At 39.6% G+C, this 20,818-nt stretch overlaps 1 protein-coding gene across 3 annotated transcripts in view; it reads left to right on the top strand.

Moving 5' to 3' along the window:
* LOC139693314 (cytochrome b5-related protein-like) overlaps nucleotides 1-20,606 on the top strand; it is a 40,864-nt gene extending 20,258 nt beyond the window's left edge. For all 3 annotated transcript variants that reach the window (XM_071591427.1, XM_071591428.1, XM_071591429.1), the window contains exons 2-5: nucleotides 10,276-10,542; nucleotides 15,255-15,797; nucleotides 17,220-17,489; nucleotides 19,473-20,606. In XM_071591427.1, coding sequence (XP_071447528.1) covers nucleotides 10,312-10,542; nucleotides 15,255-15,797; nucleotides 17,220-17,489; nucleotides 19,473-19,781 — 1,353 coding nt within the window. In that variant the 5' untranslated portion in view covers nucleotides 10,276-10,311 and the 3' untranslated portion in view covers nucleotides 19,782-20,606. The remainder of the gene's footprint in view (nucleotides 1-10,275; nucleotides 10,543-15,254; nucleotides 15,798-17,219; nucleotides 17,490-19,472) is intronic.
* Nucleotides 20,607-20,818: the final 212 nt, after the last annotated feature.

Below are 20,818 nucleotides of genomic sequence, written 5' to 3'. Positions count from 1 at the left end.
ACTAGCGACCTCTCTTTCTAGTTATAAAATTGATGATTTTCGGAATCGAGAGGTCTATGTTAGGCACAAATATAGACTCTTCTTGACCTAGGACCTAAACCAAACGCTTTCTTATCATACTAATTGGGAAGGATTCAGCTCTGCTTTCATAAATATCCTTAACAACTATGAACAGTCCTGCTTCAGTCCTGTTTTATCTGCCGCTTATATAATAAATTACAAAGTATTTTGGAAAAATCTCGTGTGCGATGTTCTTGCGATAACCACCTCTCGGTGCATCGGTTTCGGTACTTTGGATCAAATGGTAAAAGGCATCTTTTACTTTGTTTTTCAAACTTCGGCAGTTGATTACACTACTACATCATTTTTTTGTGCAATTTTCTGTGATGTTCCTTCCCCAATGCTATCTACAAACATCCTCGTGCTTAGTTTATACAGAGTCCGCCATGGTGGATGGAATGTCTGGAACTCCATGCGAAGGCAGAAGAGGAGTCGGGAAGTGAATGAGCGTGTTGGGAAATGCACGGAGGGAAATGCATTCACGAGGGCATCCCACCCGGTGACTCGCAAATCGCTCATCCACTCCATCGCGCGTGATCGAATGAGACGTTTTAATACGCTGTTGAGGTGATGTGGGTACATCAATCATTAGCGTCAGCGGTATTGCGGTCAGAGTGCTTGTCGGACACGTGACGAACACCTTTCCCCGTCTAGCATGAGAATGAGAAACTGCAACTATGACTCTTCATCTAGGAATATGTATCACGAAGCAGTTATATAAGCACATATATATGCGCATTAATATGATGTATTCATTTAAAAAATTTATGATGCCGAAAAGCCAGGCATTGTCGATCGGTTGTTCAAAATCTTTCAGATAACTATTTTAAAAGGTTGACACGACGCCATTCTGTTTTTAAAAAAGCACCGAAGAGTTGTTGAGCTGTTTAAAAATGAGATATTTCGCTTTAAAAATGAAAAAAATATTTTAAAAGTTTAGATTCTTTTATAATGTCTTAGATCAAGCGTGATTTTAAACGGTATATGAACTTGAAGATTGCGTGATTATGGACGGAGTGCGGCGATGGGTGGAGCGTTGTAGGTATGGTGTGAACCTAGGCCATGTGTGATGGTAAAGGTGCGGTTGGTAATCTTTAAGTGTCATTGTATATAAGAGCTTTTTGTCTCACATCTGTTCTTCTTGTGTGTATGTGCATTGTAAGAGTGACCGTCGACCAGACTTGACCGTTGCCACCAGGACAATCGCCTAATTACAACGAGATTCTCGTTGAAATCTAGCAGTATATCGATTGAAATTGCAGCCGCTAATTTTGATCCACCTCTGAAAGGACTAGAATATTTTCCGATTGTGCGACAAGATTTTCCTACTTAATCAACATTTGGTGCAAATCGTTGTTGTCCCGAGTGTCGAGGAGCGATTGAGGCCGAAATGAAAGCATCTCATAGATCAAGAAAGTGCGGAAGAGTGCGATGCATATGAGTATTTATAAAGAAATCTGTTACTTGCCTCACAGGATACATTTATTTCATGCAATAACAACGCGTCAAATCTTTATGGAACATTCAGAATGTATTTTCGGCTCGGCCCTCGAAGCCCATGAATTGATCCAGGTTCGAATCCCGGTCGAATCGAATAATCATCGCCGCGTGAAATCTGTCCTCATATTCGGCGGGGAAAGTAAGGCGATGAAAGAGTTAACGTAACATGCTGTTTCTCGAGGCTAGGGTCTTCTGAGCATACTCCCACGTTAGGGGATCTCTCTGTCCGGTCACCAGATTCCTTCACCAGGCCTTCCGACCTGAAGAAATTGGTGGGTTGCCCGCGAATCTGTGCGTTTGAAGAGTTAGAGCAGCGCGGGAGGTTAACCGGAAGACCTTCGTCTTTAAATCAATCGCCCTGATTTGTCACGGCGTGTATCACTGTATTGTTTTACTGTCGTTGTCCCATTTATCTAGCCTATATGTTTGTTTATGTTCATTTAGTACACTGCGAGCCACCGTTAGGGTGTCTGGCAGGGGTTGATTACGCACCAGACTACCCTAGCGCGGTCGGACAAACGTTACTTCATTATGATCCCTTATCGTTCGTGGGAAAGATAACATGTTAAATTTATCTGTTCTGCATTCAATGAAGAACGGGATACATTTTTTCACTGTTATTTATTTTGGTACTAATAGTTTCAACGCTTAGTCGTCATCATCAGGTACAAATTAGCCAAGTTGCCGTTCACTTATATATATACCATTCGTGTGGGGGAAGGGGTGGGTGAGAGAGATGGGGAGGAAGGAGAAGGGAGAATTCATTAAGTTGTCTAATTGTCTTTCAGTGCCTGTCCATATTGCAAAGATATCGTCGACGTAACGGAACAGTGAATGTTCTTTGTAAAAAATGAGGGACGGCTGAATATTTTTCCTTCTAATTCTTCCATGTAAAGGTCAGCAAGTTGTGGTGATAAAGGAGACTCCAATTGCTAAGCCTTCCACTTGTTTGTAGTAATCATTGTTGAACTGGATAAAGTTTTGCTCAACACACAATCTCAGTAATGACATTAACTCATTGAGAAAGGGTGGTTCGGCCCCATCACTTACAAGCCCTTTTTCCGTCACTACGAGAGAACAGTGGAAAAATACATGGTGTTCTTCATTTAATGAAAATGAACTTGCAAGAAGTTGAGCAAGAAACAATCGAATACTATCTGTTCTGCACTTAATCTCTCGAGTTTTATTGATATGATCCCTTATCATCAATGATCAATATCAGCACTGAGATCAATATGCATCGGTTTCACAAACAGTAATGCCTTCAAAAGAACATGACTCCCATTGAAACGTAAATTGGTTTTCCATGGCACAAAAACCTTTTTTGCCGATTCAGTAAGGGGTGGTTCAAGCCAGTGGTTTGGGCATACCAGCATATTGAGTGGGGGCTTAATTAAGAGAGTCAAATCAGGATGCCACCTTTTCAAAACAGGGTTATAATGGACTCTTTAAGCTCTCTCGACATTCTCCCGTCTTCTTCACTAGATGATAACTACAAGGGTAAATTACGACTAATTGACGAGAACTTCGGAAGGAGACTACAAATAACGCAGATAAAAATATTTTTTTTCTCTCATAAAGATAAGGCATGTGGTTTTGACCTCCTGGCCCACGACACGCTGTCTTTCGATATGAAGCGATAAGGCAGAGTCAAGAGTCAGTCCGAAGCGCGCTCAGAGATGAAGTTTTGTCATTTGAACGGGCAGCTCGTCGACACTGTTGAATATGTATTCTACGAGGAAATAAAAATACCCGAATCGCAAGAGGCACGATTGGATGCACTCGCTTCTGTTTGTTGGTAGCTCTGGAGCCCGTTTTTCAAAGCTACAAGTCAGTTTACGAGTCCTTGTAATTTTCATATACGGAGTCTGCCGATTGTCATAAGTGTTACCTTATTCAGCATGAAAATTTCAAAGATATCTATTACATACGAGAATGTTTTGAGAGGAAGAGTAGATCGACTCGTATGTTTGAAAAAAACGAATCCTCAGGCGAATTGGTAATAAGTGGTGGCAAAGCTATTGCCGCTCTTCCAGGTTCTTTCGAAAACTTAGAAAACGCAAGACACACTACATGGTACAGAATGCATGTATATATCTTGTACGAAAGTTTCACGAATGCGGATAATAATTTAAATGAAGGAGCGAGATAGCACTAGCTAACAGAATCACATACAAATGTCATTCACACGTAATCCAAATTATACTCATTTATATAGAAACAGATACAAGGAAAAGGGATAGGAACACACATAACGGACGAACCCAGGAGAGGTGGGAAAGGCGGAATCAAGCAGATCACGAATGCAAAAATATTTCCTAGACCGGAATTTGAGCTCCGGATCTTTCCACTTGCCGAGCGGAGGCTCTTAACCACTTGAGTACATAGCTACGCTCCATATCAAAGTTTTAACGAGTCTTTTCTTAACATCCTTACTCAACGTCCATGCCATCAACTCCCTCCTCCTTGTGAAAGCCTCTCTGCCTAGCGCAATTCTTCTCCTTACGTCCCTACCACTTTGACCGTGTTGGCCCAAAACACTACCGAGATACGTAAACTGTTCTACCTGATCTAGTTTTTGCCCTCCCATGTTAATGTTTAGCATAGCCTTTTTCTTTCTAGGAAATCGCATAACCTTTGTTTTATTAATATTGATTCTCATCCCATACCTGTCGCACTGAATTTCCAATTCACTCAGCAATGCTTGCAGCCCCTTGGCTGACTGACAAACTAAAGCTTGGTCATCAGCAAACCTAAGTGATTTTACGAATTCTCCACCGACTTTCATTCCTACCTCCAGTTCTTCCCATGCCTCTTTCATTTCCTCAACATACAGATTGAACAGCAACGGTGATAATGGGAAAGACCCCTTCCTAACACTGCCCATCCGGAATCCCCGTTCCCCACTCGCACCTGAGCAGTCTGAGACATGTACAGGTTGCGGATAAACCTCCTTTCCCTCCAATCTATTCGTATTTTCTTCAATATACTCATTAGTTTTTCCCAATTCACTCTATCAAATGCTGTTTCGAAATCTACGAAACAGGCAAATACCTCCTGGTTGTGTTCTATATTCCTCTCGATTAATAATCTCATTACTGCAATGGCATCACGCGTACCTCTCCCCTTCCTAAACCTAAACTGGTCATCCCCTAAGTAATCATTTGCCCTACTCTCTATCCTTTTTTATCATCCTGAGGACAACTTTAGCTGCGTGGGATATCAAACTTATTGTCCTGTAGTCCTCACACGATGTAGCCTTTACCTTTTTCGGAATTCCAACTGAAACTGATCTCACAAAGTCTTCCGGCCAGATTCCCTCCTCATAAATACTACGAATCAGCCCATATAGCCTCTTCCTCCCAAATTTTCCTAAACATTTCAACAGTTCCGCGGGAATGTTATCCACCCCCACGGCCTTATTTACTTTCATCTCCCGTGATGCCCTTTCTATCTCATCGTCGACTATGCCTGGACCTAAGCTATCTTCCTCTACGTCATGTTCCTTTTCTATGTCTAACTTTGTTGGTCGAAGTTCTTTACTATACAGTTCTTTTATATACTCCTTCCATCTCTCTTGGACCTTTCCTGTGTCGACTATTACCTTACCCGCCTTATCTCTAACTAATAGCATAGATCTCCCTTTCTTACTTCCCGATAAAGATTTTGCTATACAGCGCACCGATTTCACCCTTCCTCTGCAGACTTTCCATATCCTCCCACTGCGTCTTCCACCATGCTTCTTTAGCTTTATTTGTTGCCTGCCTCAATTTATTGTTCAATTCTTTGTACTTCATTTGCCTAACTCTATATTTACGTTCTTCCATTTTCTCCGCTCATCCATCTTTGTAATCATCTCATCCGTGATCCATGGTTTCCTAGTCCTTTTAGCGTTAACGGTTCCAATAGTGTCTTTTGCGGCTTTGGACAACCCTTTCTTGATACTTTCCCATTTCTCTTCGATAGTACTTAGCTCTTCACCATCCTCCATGATTTCCTCTACCGCCTGTTTGTATTCCTTCCTTTTGGCGATGCTTTATGCAACCAAGTGCCCCGATTCTTTGGCCAAGAGATGGCGTTAGGGAGCTGTTTCACTCACCAAAGGAAAGCATCGCAGATCTCAGTATAATTTACGTTTCCTGAATAGCTCAAGTGGTTTTAGAGCCTCCGCCCTGCAAGTGGAAAGATCCTGAGTTCAAATCCCGGTATAGGAAATACTTTTACATTCGTGATCTGCTGGATTCCGCCTTCCCCACCTCTCCTGTGTTCGTCCTTTATGTGTGTTCCTATCCCTTTTCCTTATATTTGTTTCTATATATATATATATATATATATATATATATATATATATATATATATATATATATTTACATATATATACATACATACATACATACATATATAAATATATATTATATATATATACACACACATACATACATATATATACACACATTCATATGTATATATAACATTTGGATGGCAAAATAGAACACAAAATAAAACAGACAGATTACGCCTAAAAGGACACTAATATACTCATTTTGTAGATTGTTTGAGCTTTCAGCCTTCTCTGAGGCCTTCTTCAGGTCAGACTTATTTCAATCTTAGGATTGTTTTACTGCCGCCCGTCTCTTTCTATTAGGCTACATTTGAGTGCAAGGCTGTCTATTCTAGGGAGAATAACGTGGTGGTTTTCCGTTGCCTTACGCGTCGTAGTACTGAGGCCGATATCGTGAATTTCACTCCCGGCCGAAGGTGATGCCGGGCTGACCCACCCGGTCTGCGCCATCAGTGCCTAAAGGTGAAACTGCTGCCTTTCACCATGGGTTCAGGGTAGCTTTTTAGCCGGAGTCTGCATTTCTCGTTGCCTCGTCCCGAAATACCATCCTTGTGGTTTTCCTGCTAATGTGTGGTGGTCCCGTTCCGAAAAAAATAATTTTTTTTCAAGCTGAAAATTTCCCGTCAATTACGGGCCTCGAACCAACGGCCCTCGACGCCATAGGTCTACCCCGTCATTTTTGTATGTATAGTGAAGGCATTTATAAAAATACAAACATATATACATGAATTATGTATATTTTTTCAATTTTCATTTCATAAAAAAAAAGTTGTTTCTTCGGTGAAGACCGGCCGGGCAAATGTTTCCCTTCCTTCGCGATCGTGTCGGGCGTGGGCCTTTCAAAACCGGCTTTAAATCCACCGGGCGCCCGATGTATGGTATGTGCGTGTGTGTGTGTTGAAATATTACTGAGTCCCGACCCACCTTTCTCAATAGAAGGAAGGAAAAGATATGGGTTTGAAACAGGATAGGCATAGTAGGTAGACGTACAAAAGAGTGGGAAGGGGGAGGGACGGTTTTGGGGGTGATTGGGAAGGGTAGAGGGAGACGGGAAAGAAATCCCCTAGTGGGAAAGGCTCAGGCCAGGCGCCAAGGAGCCAGATGCATGCTTTCGCGAGGGTTTTGAGTTACAGCGGTGTGTCAGCAGAGGGAAGGGAGGCATTAATAGACACCTTGTAACAATCATTGAATGAAACATTGAGGAGGGAGGGATGCTTATGCACTGTAAGAGAGGCTAATGCGGAAAAAGGTTTTCATGAGGCGCTGTTGAAGACAGTGGTTCTAAATACGGAAGTGTGCGTGTATATATATATATATATATATATATATATATATATATATATATATATACAGAAACAGATATAAGGAAAAGGGACAGGAACATATATATATATATATATATATATATATATATATATACAAATATATAAAAACACAGATGTAGATTTTTAGAATATAGAGACACAAAGAAAGGACACTCACAATTTGTTATTTTACGTTTCGACAGCACGGCTGTCGTCTTCAGAATGGCGTTCTCGGGGAAGAGCGGAGAGGATGTGCGGGGGAGAGGTGGGGGAAGGAGAGGTAAAGGGACCAATAGGAAATGAACAAGGGGGTGGGGGGGATATGTAGGCAGCCAATTGATGCATTCAGTGGGCTTGGTTCAGCCCGGGCGGTTTGAATGATTGGGCCACCCAGATATGCGCCATCTCGCGGGTTCTCACCTCTATTATACTCGCAGATTTGGGAAGGATTTCAATCACCGAAACAGAGAAGCAGTCGTCAAAAGATTGGTTGTGGGAAGCGGTGTGAGTAGGGATGGGATAATTAAGAAAGGTGGGAGATTTGGTGGAATATCGGTGGTTATTCATGCGGAGGGAAAGTGCGGTCGTGCATTCGCCCACGTAGAAGGCAGGGCAGAAGTTACAGGAGAGGCGATATACTATATAATATTTTTTGAGGTACAGGTGGCGAGTGGTTGGGAGTTGGTACTGAGTGAGGGGGAGGGTCTTAAAAGATGACAGCATTTGCAGCGTGGGCGGTTGCATGGTGCGGATAGGGGCGGGGGAGAGACGGGGGTGCTTGAAGTTGGATTTGTGGACTTAAAGATGTCTCGCAGGTTCGACGGGCGTTTAAACGAAACAGAGGGACAGTGTGGGAATAAAAGTGATGTGGACTGAGTGTTATTGATAATTGGGAAGAGGTCACGGATTAGATTAAACATCTATACACACATACATATATATATATATATAAATAAATATATATATATATATATATATATATATATATATATGTATATGTGTATATATATAGTGTATATATTCTTTCACATGGAAATAGATAAAAGGAAAACGGATAGGATCACACATAAAGGACGAATACAGGAGAGGTGGGGAAGGCGGAATCGAACTGATCACAAGAGTGAACATATTTCCTTGACCGGGATGCGAACACCGGATCTTTCCGCTTGCCGGACGGATGCTCTTACCGCTTGAGCTATTGAGGAAACGTAATTTATCCTGATATCCGTGGGTTTACTATGTCGCCAAGTGCCCCGATTCTTTCGCAAAGAGTGTATATATATATATATATATATATATATATATATATATATATATATATATATATATATATATATATATATATATATATATATATATATATATATATATATATATATAGTATATATATATATTCCTACGTTTTAATTACTTTTCTTAATAATTGATATCTTTATGATCTCTGAAGCCAACACCATGGACTGATTAACATTCAACAAAGGCTTATCATCAAGACAATTGCAAGGATTGCAAAGAATGATGAAAACTGAAAATGCAAAAGAGGCTGTAATTTATAAGAGATCCTAAGGGTACGTGGTCTGTGCAATAAATGCGCGAACTGGTACAATCTGGCGGCCATGACGCTGACTATAGCCCCGCCCATTAGCGGCGCTAGTTGCCTGAGACCCAATGGGCAATCTCTTCTTGACGGATCGTCGAGCTGTGCGCATGGTGCCAGTTATTTAAGTTTTGTTTGTCCTTGTTTTACTGGTTGCCCAAAATGGAAATTGACGAAATCTCGAAGCAACGAATCAACATCAAGTTTTTTAGTGATGTGCGGTGAAAGGTATCAATAAATTACTGAGGTGTTGACAACTATTTACGATGATATTGCTCTGAAGAAAACATCCGTTTTCACGTGGATTAAATCAAATCAAAAAATCAGGAGCAAACCGATCGAAAATCGAAGTCTAGCTCCTTGTTTCCTTTGATGTCAAAGGTGTCGTTCATCATGAATTTATTCTTGAAGGACAAACAGTTAATGCTGAGTTCTACCTTACAGTTCTCAAGCGTTTGAGAGATCGCATGCGCCGTGTGTGACCAAATTTGACTCAAGGCGATGGACGGATCCTTCCCCATGACAATGCACCTGCACATTCAGCGTTGAATGCTCGTCAGTTTCTGGTAAAAAAATCAATCACCATCCTTGATCATTCTCCTTATTCGCCAGATCGAGCCTCCTGCGGTTTTTTCCTATTCCCAAAATATAAAAATGTGATGAGGGGACATAATTGGGAAGATGTGGACGCAATAAAGCAAGAAACGGCGAGCAAACTAAAAATTCTAACTGCCGATGACTTCCAAGGGTGCTTTTAAGCAGTGGAAAAGAAGATGGAATAAGTGCATGGCAACGAATGGAGATTACTTTGAAGGGGACAAAATCGATGTAGATTAAATTTTGCAAAATAAAGTTTTTATGGCCTCAGTTCACGTATTTATTGGACGGGGTAGTATATTACAGGTACATATTATTATAGTATAGGCACATTAGCGAAATATTCAAGCTTGTACATCACCAAAATGGGTAAGATTCGGTTACATGATGCATCTTACGTGTGCATAAGATGTGAGTTTGCTTTGATGAGATTGGGAGGATGCATGGGAGTTAAATCACATATGCTGAAAAGAGTGTGCATGTGAAAATGGCGAATTGGAGGAATGGAAGGAATGAATTGCTCGCGGGCAGTATAGACAATGAAGGGGTCCAGAAGTGCCTTCCAAGTTGACAAGCTAACCGATCTGAACCGAAGAAATCATCCTGTGTGTATTTACGTTTGTGTATTTTTTGTATGTTTACATCTGTGTTTTTACATTGTATTTATTTTGTATTCAGCTCGAATCTAGTACATATGTAAGTATTTGTTTCTAAATGCATAATGCAGGGGTTCAGATTGGAACCTCCGTCCTTGCATGGCATGCTACTGTCTATACATACATTAGTCATGTTGGCTCCACAAATCAAATTGGCAAGCTCCTCTCTGCATTCATCTTGCATCGCAACATTCCAGCCATGTATGCCTTCTTTTCCAGGGTTTCTTCACTCTCTCTGCCATTCTTGTGGTTCTGATGTCGCCGAGGGATCCGGAGCCCGATGGGGGGAAACAGAGAATGCCACCACCGCTGTGGGATGCCCCCTCGTACCGGGAAGGGGGCTTTAAAGGGGCCGACATGTGGCTGGTCGGGAAGCGGAATGACGACAGCACGGGCGACCTCTGGCGGATACACAATCAACTCTACGACCTCACGGATTTTGTCAAAATCCACCCAGGGGGTGCTGACTGGCTCACACTCACCAAGGTTGGTGCCCCTTCCGATCGCACATCTCCCACCACTAAGACCAGCACCCTATGAGCACTCCCCATTTCTCTGAGAAACCATATCTCTTCTAACTTTCTCCATACAAAGCACAGGGGAATGTATTATTGTATGAGTCATTCACTAATTAAAAACAAAAATAAATTATTTTGGGCAGATTTTTTTTTTTCATTTTTCAACATAATCTCCTTTTCGCTTGATACACTTTTCTCGGCATTTCTTCTACCTTTTAAAGCCATTCAAAAAGTAGGATTTCAGAAGGTCCTCAAAATAGGTGTTGGTAATTACCTCCTTGTTCAATGTGGATCATTTTTCATTGAGCTATTACTTTAAGTTTGGAAATTAAAAAAAACAGTTGGGGCCAAATTTGGTTAATACGTAGGACAGTGTAATAATTCAAACTTAAATACATAATTTTTGCCATCAAAATACATGTATCCCATTTATTCTATACATTAGTATTCACACACTTTCTTTCATATAATCATCAACTTACGTAACTCATTTATGAAATTGTCTTTAGTGATACCAACGATTGCATCGATTCTGCATCGGCCATTGATAATATTTTTACAAATATTGATTATCGATTCGTGAAAACCAAGGTTATAATATCCCATATCTCTGACCACTATCCATTACTCTCCACATTCTGCATTAAGGCCTCCGACAAGATTATAACAAAATACAGGAGAAAGTTCTCTGATGAGGATGTAAATGCTTTCTGCAATTTGCTTATGTCTCATGATTGGACCAATGTTTACTCCATGAGCTCCTTTGAAGATGGTTTTAATTGTTTTTACTCAACCTATTTATCCTATTTTGATTTTTGTTTTCCTGTATTACCCGTTAAAATTAAAAATTCGTCTCTGTCTAAGGGCAGAAAGTCATGGGTCACTGATGAAATCCAGTATGCATCCAGAGTCATGAAAAACATGGCTCTCCATTACAAAAACAGATCGATGCCTATTGAACCTCTCGAATATAAGGCAATGAGAAAGAATTACAAATGTCTTCTTCGTAATGCAAAAAGAACTTTTAATGATCGTAGAATATATAATGCTGGAAATAGATCAAAAGAAATATGGAAAATTATCAAGGAGTCAAAATTTCCTAAATCATTAACCCCCAATCTCAGGTTACTGGACTCTCAAGGTAACAAACTTGAGGACAGTTCTGCTATTGCCATGGCTTTTAATGACTTTTTCACTTCTCACCAGTCACCCAACGTGACTCAACAAAGCTTTCATAGACAAACATCAAGCCAATGTAATTCCCTATTTCTCCGCCCATGCTCTGACATTGAATTAACTAATATCTTAAACAAAATGGGAAATAGGTACACCTCTGGTCCAGATGGCATTCCTTTTATCATCATTAAAAAATCCTTTGATGTCATTAAACCCCCTCTATTATTCTTAGTCAATGAATCTCTTAGGCTAGGTCAGTTTCCATCATCTCTTAAAAGCACCAAAGTCATCCCCCTTTATAAAGGTAAAGGAAATAAACAGCACATGAGTTCTTATCGTCCAATATCTATACTCAATCAATTCGGTAAAATTTTTGAATTAGTGTTTTATTCTCAATTAATATCATACCTGGAATCGCACAAACTGTTATCAACCTACCAGCATGGATTTAGAAAATCCATGTCCACTACCACTGCTACCTACCATTGTATAAACAAAATATTGTCTGACCTAGACAATAAACTGGAATCTCTTGTTTTATTATTTGATTTCTCCATGGCCTTTGATTGTGTCAATCACCATATGTTATTGCTGAAACTTCAAGAATCTGGCATAAGAGGTACTCCATATAATTGGATTAAATCTTTTCTAAACAACAGATAACAGAGTGTAAGTGTTATGAAAGATGGAATATCTCATGTATCGCCTGCAAAAACAATATCCTGTGGGATTCCCCAGGGATCTGTTCTTGGCCCAGTGGTTTTTCTCATATACATAAATGACCTCCCAAGGATGCTTAATTCTGTACCTAATACACTTCCCATCCTGTATGCCGATGACACAAATGTCTTAGTGTCTGCCTCTTCAATCAACGGCCTCGTATCAAGTGCTAACAAAACTATCCACCTTTTGCAAGAGTGGTGTGATCGTAATTTTCTTCATATTAATAAGGAAAAAACAAATTTAACATACTTTGTAAATAAAAATAAGCCTCTAACAGATATTTCAGTGTCTTTTGACAATGTGATTATTCCAAGGAGTGATAATGCCTCCTTCCTGGGTGTTACCCTGGATAGTAGACTAAACTGGGAAAGCCATATTTCTAGTTTACGCCGAAAACTCTGTTCAGTGTGCTATTTGGTACGTTCTATCAGGCAAACTGTAAATAATGAAGCGCTTATGTCTATCTATTATGGTGAGTTTTATGCCCACGTAATTTTTAGTATTCTTTTTTGGGGCCCATTACCCTGTGCTCATGTTGTATTTAAAATCCAAAAGAGGATACTAAGACTAATGTACAATGCACCCCTCAGAGCTCCATGTCGCCCCCTTTTCAAAAAACTTTGTATTCTCCCTCTTCCCTGTGTGTATATGCTAAGTGCTATTGTTTATGCTAAACGCCATATCTCATTATATACCACTAACAATAGCATTCACAATCATTATACCAGGACCTGCAGTCATCTACATGTGAACTTCATCAGAACTTGCAAGTCTACTTTTCCCCCCATAACATGGGACTCTTATTATATAATAACCTTCCTCTGGTTATAAAGAGCATAGAAAAAATGTCCACCTTTAAATTCAAAGTGAGGGACTTTTTCATGCTACACTTATTCTACACGATTGATGAGTTTCTGAATATGTAACAATGTATTGTATTTTATGTTAAGATCTTTGACGTACCGTATATCTTGGAACATGAATGTACCCAGATCCTCAGGCAAATAAATAAATAAATAAATATAAGCAGAAATACCTAACATGAACTGAACAAGGGTAATCATCATCAGTATTTTAATCCTAGGTTTGGTTCACTGTAGCCCTCCATTCTACTCTATTTCATGTCAATTCCCTCAATCATTGATACCTTCTCTGTTTTATGTCCTTCTTACTTTGTCAAATGTACATGTCTCTTGGTCTTCATCATAGAATCTTCCCTTCTATTTTTCCTTCTATTATATTCCTAATCTTAATTCATTGTGCCTCAATGTGTGTCCATCCCTCTATTTCTTCTTTGACGTAGAGTTCTCCATATGGTCCTATCCTCTTCTGCTCTTCTATATACTTAATCGTTCCTCACTTTGTCTGTCCATTTTATCTTCATCATTCTCCTCCAGTACCATTTATCAAATGCTTCTATTCTTTGCTGGCCCACTTTTCAAATGTTCCAAGTCTCAGAACCATAGAGTGCCATGCTCCACAGGATAGTCTTGATGAAGGGTAGTCATATATACATTTATATGATAAATTATCCCTACACAGAAGAATGATTAGCTAACAATGCTCCCACTCTCTTGAAAGAAATGAAAAAGTAACTTCTTAAACATTAATGTAAACAACAAAATCAGTTGCAGTGAAAGTAAAGAAAACAAATTTCAAATAGGAACATAACAATACTTAGATACTTGAATAAAAGGACGAGTTTTCTATTTAGAAAGTAAGATCACAACCAAGGAAGGAAGGAAGGGGAAATAGTAAGTATAGAATGGATGGGGAAGGAGGCCTTCTATCAGAAGTCACAACTCCTGAAGGCAAATACTATGTACTAGTCTTGGTATAAGAAAGCTGACCATTAAAATTCATGTATTGGAACTTATTTTTATAAAAATGTGAGACACAGATGATAACAGCAGCCAGTGAAGGATGAAAATAAATTTGATACAGAATCACACTGTTTCAATGAAGAGGCACTTCAACTTGTTGCTGGTTGAAGGGAGAATCATATGGAATAGAGAACTTATGAGAATAAAAGTGAAACTAATTGGATTTAGATCCTGAGGCATGACAGTACACCCTGAAGTTCATAATTAAAGTATAAAGGATAAAGGAAAAGAGGGTGGAGGGCTAGGCTGAATATTAGGAGAAGCTATGAAAGAATGAAGAGATTGACATATGCCAATGCGATATATATTGGGAAGCTGTCACAAACCAGTTCTCAGGTCGATAACCTATGACAATAAAGATGAAGGGTACCATGTTTGCTAATTATGTGCTTCACTGTTGTAATTAGCCTTTTGATTACCAGTAAACAAACTACCTACTCTAGGCCTACAATAAATGAACTGCCTCCTTACTGAGTCATATGAAGAAGAATTTGATCAGAAAAATGAAGACTACATGTTTAGAATATCTCTTATTGTGAAACTGCAACCACAATTGCAAATATTTTGCTCTGACTAGCAAACTATAATGCAGTAACAAAACCACATTTTAATAATATCACAACATTCTTAAAACAACAATATTCATTCCACATTAATGAGGTCACGAACAGAGAAATTGTTTGTTGAAATTTACAGATCACCATATATGTTTAGGTGCTTTTGCAACCTAAAAACCCTCTCATAAATACTGGTGAAATAACAGCATTCACATTATTGCTTAATGCACAAAACCTAAACCTTGATAGGGAGAGGTTATCCCTGTTCCCATTGGAGTGAAACCATTTATCATTCTCATTGCTTAATATCAAACATTCTTCCTCTGTCCTCTCACCACAAGGGCACTGATATTACAGAAGCATTTGAGAGTCATCATCTGTCGGAGCGGCCGAGCAGGATGCTGGAGCGATTTCGAGTTCGGGAGGCATCGGGGCCCAGGAACAGCACATACACCTTTGCCAAGGATGGCTTCTACCTCACCCTGAGAGACCGGGTGAGGAAGCAATTGAAGGTCAAGGACACTGCCAAGCACCTTGGCCCAACCCTTCGCACCAAGTTAGCTGCGGACCTCCTGCTCACCTTCATGCTGGTTGCCGGTTGCCTTGCGACCAACTGCTGCGACAGCCCTGTGCCAAGCAACTTATACCTCTATGTTATCTCATTGGTCACCTGTGGAGTTCTGCTGACGCTACTCACCATCAGCGGCCACAACTTCTTCCACCAGAAGGACTCTCTGAGGATGCTATACTTTGATCTCTCCCTCATGTCCTCTCGCGACTGGAGGGTGTCCCATGCTCTCAGTCACCACCTCTATCCCAACACCAAATTGGACCTGGAAGTCGTCCTGTTTGAGCCCTTTGTCGAGTGGCTGCCCTTGCCTACGGTGGGTACTGAGTCATTAATTTCCAGTTCTATTTCCTCTTCCCCCAAAAACATGTTACGTGCTATGTCACCAACTAGGCTGAGGTAAATCATTTGAAATGTGAATTAAATGCCAACAGCCTTTCAGCTCTACTTTCTGCCTACCTTCATCCCAACCAACTTGCCTGATACTAATTCCATAGAAACTGCGGGAGATGCCGCAACAGTGACTTTTAATGGAGTCATCCGCTAATATGAACTTCAATGCAATAATTTCAGAGTGTAGAAATCATTCGCCTTGACTGGGATTCGAACCCGGATCCCTCGATGTTCTGTCGAATGCTTTTGTCAGCTAAGCTATTGAGACGTCCTCTTTAACTCTGAAATTTTGGGGGATTTTAAAGGAACAAGATGTTGTGACCAAATACCGTGCATACCATGTCACAGGCATTCGTAGTCATGCACGGCGTACCACAATCCACGAGGTTAAAGCCAACTTTGAAACACTTAGGTTTTTTATACTTCAGAAAAATTCCAAAGAAACTACGAACTACTCTGTGGCGTTATATGTACAGTATTTCGTCACAGCATCTTGTTCCTTTAAAGTCCACAAAATTTCAGAGTTTAAGAGAACATCTCGATAGCTTAACTGGCTAAAGCACTCGACCGGATATTGAGGGATCCGGGTTTGAATCCTGGTCAAGGCAAATGATTTTTAGACTCTGAAATTGTGGCCTTATAATCTTTTCCTCCATCTCCCTACCTGCCATTATGCCTTTACTCCCCTGTAATCTTCATTATTCCATTACCAATCAAAATTCCTTGCTGGATGCATTTCAATCCAAATGAAAAAGAAATTGAAAATAACCAACTTGGCTTTTCCACAAAGAAAATTTTTCATTTACCACCTAGGTTTCGTTATGGTATACCATCGTCAAGTAAAAATGGACAGGTCAAACAAAGTATGTATATCTCTGGGAAGAAGGGAAGAGGAAGGAGGAAGGAAAGGATTGGTTGAGGTAGGAAGAGGAGGGCTAAAAGTTATGGCTGGCGGCAGAGGAGAAGGATTGGTAATACGATATTGATAAATTAGCAGGCTGGGAGGAGGGATTAATACAATGTTGAAAAAGGTTTGCTTGGCATAAAGTTAGTTGGCAGAGGAGTGGGGGAATGGTTAATGTGAATGGGGAGAACGACACTAGGTAATTAGTCAGGAGATTAAGTCGCAGAGAGGAGTTACTACATTGTTGACAAGGTTTGCTTGGTGTCAGTTTAATTGGCAGAGGGGTGAGGGAAATACAATAATGGGGAATGTGACTTGTCTTTTTCAATTTCAATATGAACATATTCCACCAAGTGATGCCAGAAACTGTTTTATTTACTAAATGAAAAAGTGTAATCAATGTGTTCTAAAAATATTTTCTCAATTTTTTTCAAATTACAGAAAGGATTCATCTTGCGGTACGTGTCATGGATTTACAGTCCACTGTTATGGTTTATAATATTCTACGCAGAGAAGTTTAAAAGGATTTTGTCCAGAACTATAGACTGGACAGATGCTGTTCCTTTCATTTTACCTCTAACTTTCTGGGCATCAACTGGATTTGCTGTCGATTTCATTGCGGGTGCTGTTTTAACATGGTTGGGAGTGGTGCTTGTGTCAAGTTTCCTCTTTGGCTACATTGGGCTCAATGCTGGACATCACCATCCTGAGGTAAAAACAACCAGATTTGCATATCAAATGCTGACAGTGTAAGATGATGTCTCAAACTTACTCTCTGCTTCATACTCTTCCTAACTCCCAAATATCAATATGGCTGAACTAATAACCCAAGTTTCCTTAAAGGCTTTCCAAGACTGTGTCATTTTTGACAATTTAATACTGTGCATGTCAGATTATAAATTCAAGAGTGCAGTCAAGGCCAAAATATGGGTTGAAATAGTTTAATAATGGAACGGTTCATGGGGAGAGAACATCATGTTGATTTTGTCACCAAATACATGAATTTCACACAATAGCCATGCTCATAGTTAAACATATCAAGACGTAGTTGAACATGTTTACAGAATATATATACCCATGATGACTTTCTTATGAGATTCGCTTGCAGACTTTTAGTGAAAACAAAATTTACAGATTGTTTACAATAGCGATAATTCAAGCATTATCAAAAAGCACCAATTACAATAGGTCACAGTTTGGATGTCATCAATATGTTAATATTACCTTATCTCTAATTAATAACTTATCAAAACACCATAAGTTATGTAATTTCCCTCAACAACACATTCTGCCTGAGTAAACATATATTCATCTGAAATTGTGAACAAATGTGTTGATTTTATCTCATTTTGAGTCATACAGAACTATTCCCTCTTTTGGACACATGAAGTTGAACAGAAATATCATCATAGTGAATGAGCAGTAAATAGGTTGGCACATATACAAGGTCTATCCAATAAATGCGCGAAATGGTGCAATCTGGCGGCCATGACACGGACTATAGCCCAGCCCACCAGTGGCGCTGATTGCCTGAGACCCAAGAAGCTATCTGTGCATGACTGATCATTGAGCTGTGCGCATGGTGCCAGTTATGTTAGTATCTGTTGTCCTTGTTTTTACTGTTTTTTTGAAAATGGAAATTGACGAAATCATGGAGCAGCGAATCAACATCAAGTTTTTGGTGAAGTGTGCTAAATGTTATCAATAAATTACTGAAATGTTCACAGCTGTTTAGAGTGATAATGCTCTGAAGAAAAGATCCATTATCAAGTGGATCAAGCAAAAGATGAACCTCAAACCAAAAAATCAAGAAAAAGCCGATTGAAAATCCAAGTCATGCTCCTGGTTTTCTTTGATGTCGGAAGTGTTGTTCATCATGAATATCTTCCTGAAGGACAAACAGTAAATGCTGAGTTCTACCTTAGAGTTCTCAAGTGTTTGAGAGATCATGTGCGTTGTGTGCAACCAAATTTGAATGGATGCATCCTTCACCATGAGAATGCACCTGCACATTCAGCATTGATTGTTTGCCTGTTTCTGGTAAAAAAATTCAATCACCATCCTTGATCATCCTCCTTATTCACCAGATCTTGCCCCCTTCGACTTATTCCTATTCCCAAATTGAAAAAATGTGATGAGGGGACATCACTGGGAAGATGTGGGGAGACACAATATAGCAAGGAATGACAAGAAAGTCTAATCTGCTGATGACTTCCAAGGGTGCTTTGCAAAATAAAGTTGTTATGGCCTCAGTTCGCGTATTTAGCTTCCAATATGGTTCTTATATATAAAATATAAGCTTCCAAGACATGGTTACCTGATGGAACACATGTTTCTATGCTTGCAGAAGCAGATTATATACGCTACCTAAGATATGATGGTCAAACTAAGCACCAGTCATGTTTCAGCCACAGAATAAAATTAATCATTTCTCTCTAATGGTTTTTGATGCTTGACATTGAAATTTTTGCTAGCCTTTATGGGTTAGAGAGAATGTCTAAGCAGTGCCTTTGAATAAACTCTTATAGTTTGGCCGGGATGTGCACAGCCTTTGCCAAGATACCCAGTTGACAAGATAAAGTTTATATGTGGTATGCTCATGTCCAGATCAGATTCCATTATGAATATCAATGTAAATGCGATGGCTTTGTGGAAAACTATATGTTTAGATATTCATTAAATTTTCTCCTTAAGGTATTCCATGCTGGGGATGCTGAACGCAAGGACAACGACTGGGGATTGGCACAAATAGATGCCGTAATGGACCGTGTTGAAGTGTGCAATGGCATTCCGGAGTTCTCCCTCGTCACTTTTGGTAACCATACCCTCCACCACCTGTTCCCAACTGTTGATAACGCTCACCTATCCCAGCTCTACCCTGTTTTTCTCCAGACCTGCAAAGAATTTGGCAAGGAATTCAAATTTGGAAATGTATGGATCACAACAAAAGGTCAATTCCAGCAGTTGGCCAACAACAAACCAAATCCAAAACCTCCGAGATGATCTCATGTGCTCAAGACCACAAGATGAGAAAAATATTCATACCAAAGGGATTTTATTTTTACAAGGGGTACTGGACAGTTATAGGGTATCCATGGAGACATTTAAATAAAGTGAAACAGTGAGCCTTAAAATAAAAATAACATGAAATATTGGATATAGGTAGAACTGTGAGAGGCTGGATGACAAATTGGCTGGAGGCAGCATGTCATTAGGTGGGAATAGAGTGGGGATATCATGCAGTGGAAGGGTATAGTAGAGGGGAACCTCATGCCAGAATGTCAGAAGTTTTGGAAAATGTCCCTAAAAATTCCCCGAATTTCTGACTTCATTGGCGCAAATTTTAGATTGAAGAGGAGGGGTTTATTCCACGTGATTCTATTTTGTTGAAACCTGGGAAATGCTAGCATGTGAGGGATATCCAAAATTCCTTTCCTCCGCCCCTCTCCAACCGCGATGAAAACCTAGCAAATTTTGCATATTATGCTATAAAAATGAGAAATGCCTTTCATGTCACAATGAAATGCATCAGTCATTGAAAAAAGAACTTTTTTTAATGGCAGAGTGCATACAATGCAAGAGCGACTTTAAATAAGTTAAGAAACTTAAAATTAGATACACTTAAGCCAAATGTGTTTTATCAGTTAAGTAATCTAACACGCTTAAAGAAAATTATTGTTTACTTGTGTTGAAAAATAGTACTCACAAATAAATTTGAAACTCTATCAATTGGCTGTGTATACAACACCCTACCATATTCTTTCATGAATTCTTGTAAAAACCAGATGGTCAATGCATAAATTTAATAAAAGAGGTTTTTGTTAATTATTTTCTGTTTTAATTATTCTGTTTTATATTGCATGACATATGATTCGACTGAAAAATTTTATCAAGCATACATATATATATATGTGATAGACATAGGCTTTTAAAATGTGAGTGTGGAGAAGGTGAAATGTGAAGGTGAAAAGGAAAACAAATGTGGACCAAACCTAGCACAGGTATGGTGGGTGAGGAGGGGGGTTTGCTTGGAGAAATCC

Source organism: Hetaerina americana, unplaced genomic scaffold, assembly GCF_022747635.1.
Source record: "Hetaerina americana unplaced genomic scaffold, ioHetAmer1.1.p SCAF_46, whole genome shotgun sequence".
Taxonomy (NCBI): domain Eukaryota; kingdom Metazoa; phylum Arthropoda; class Insecta; order Odonata; family Calopterygidae; genus Hetaerina; species Hetaerina americana.
Note: the sequence above shows the minus strand (reverse complement) of the source record. Positions and strands in the feature narration are given on the sequence as shown.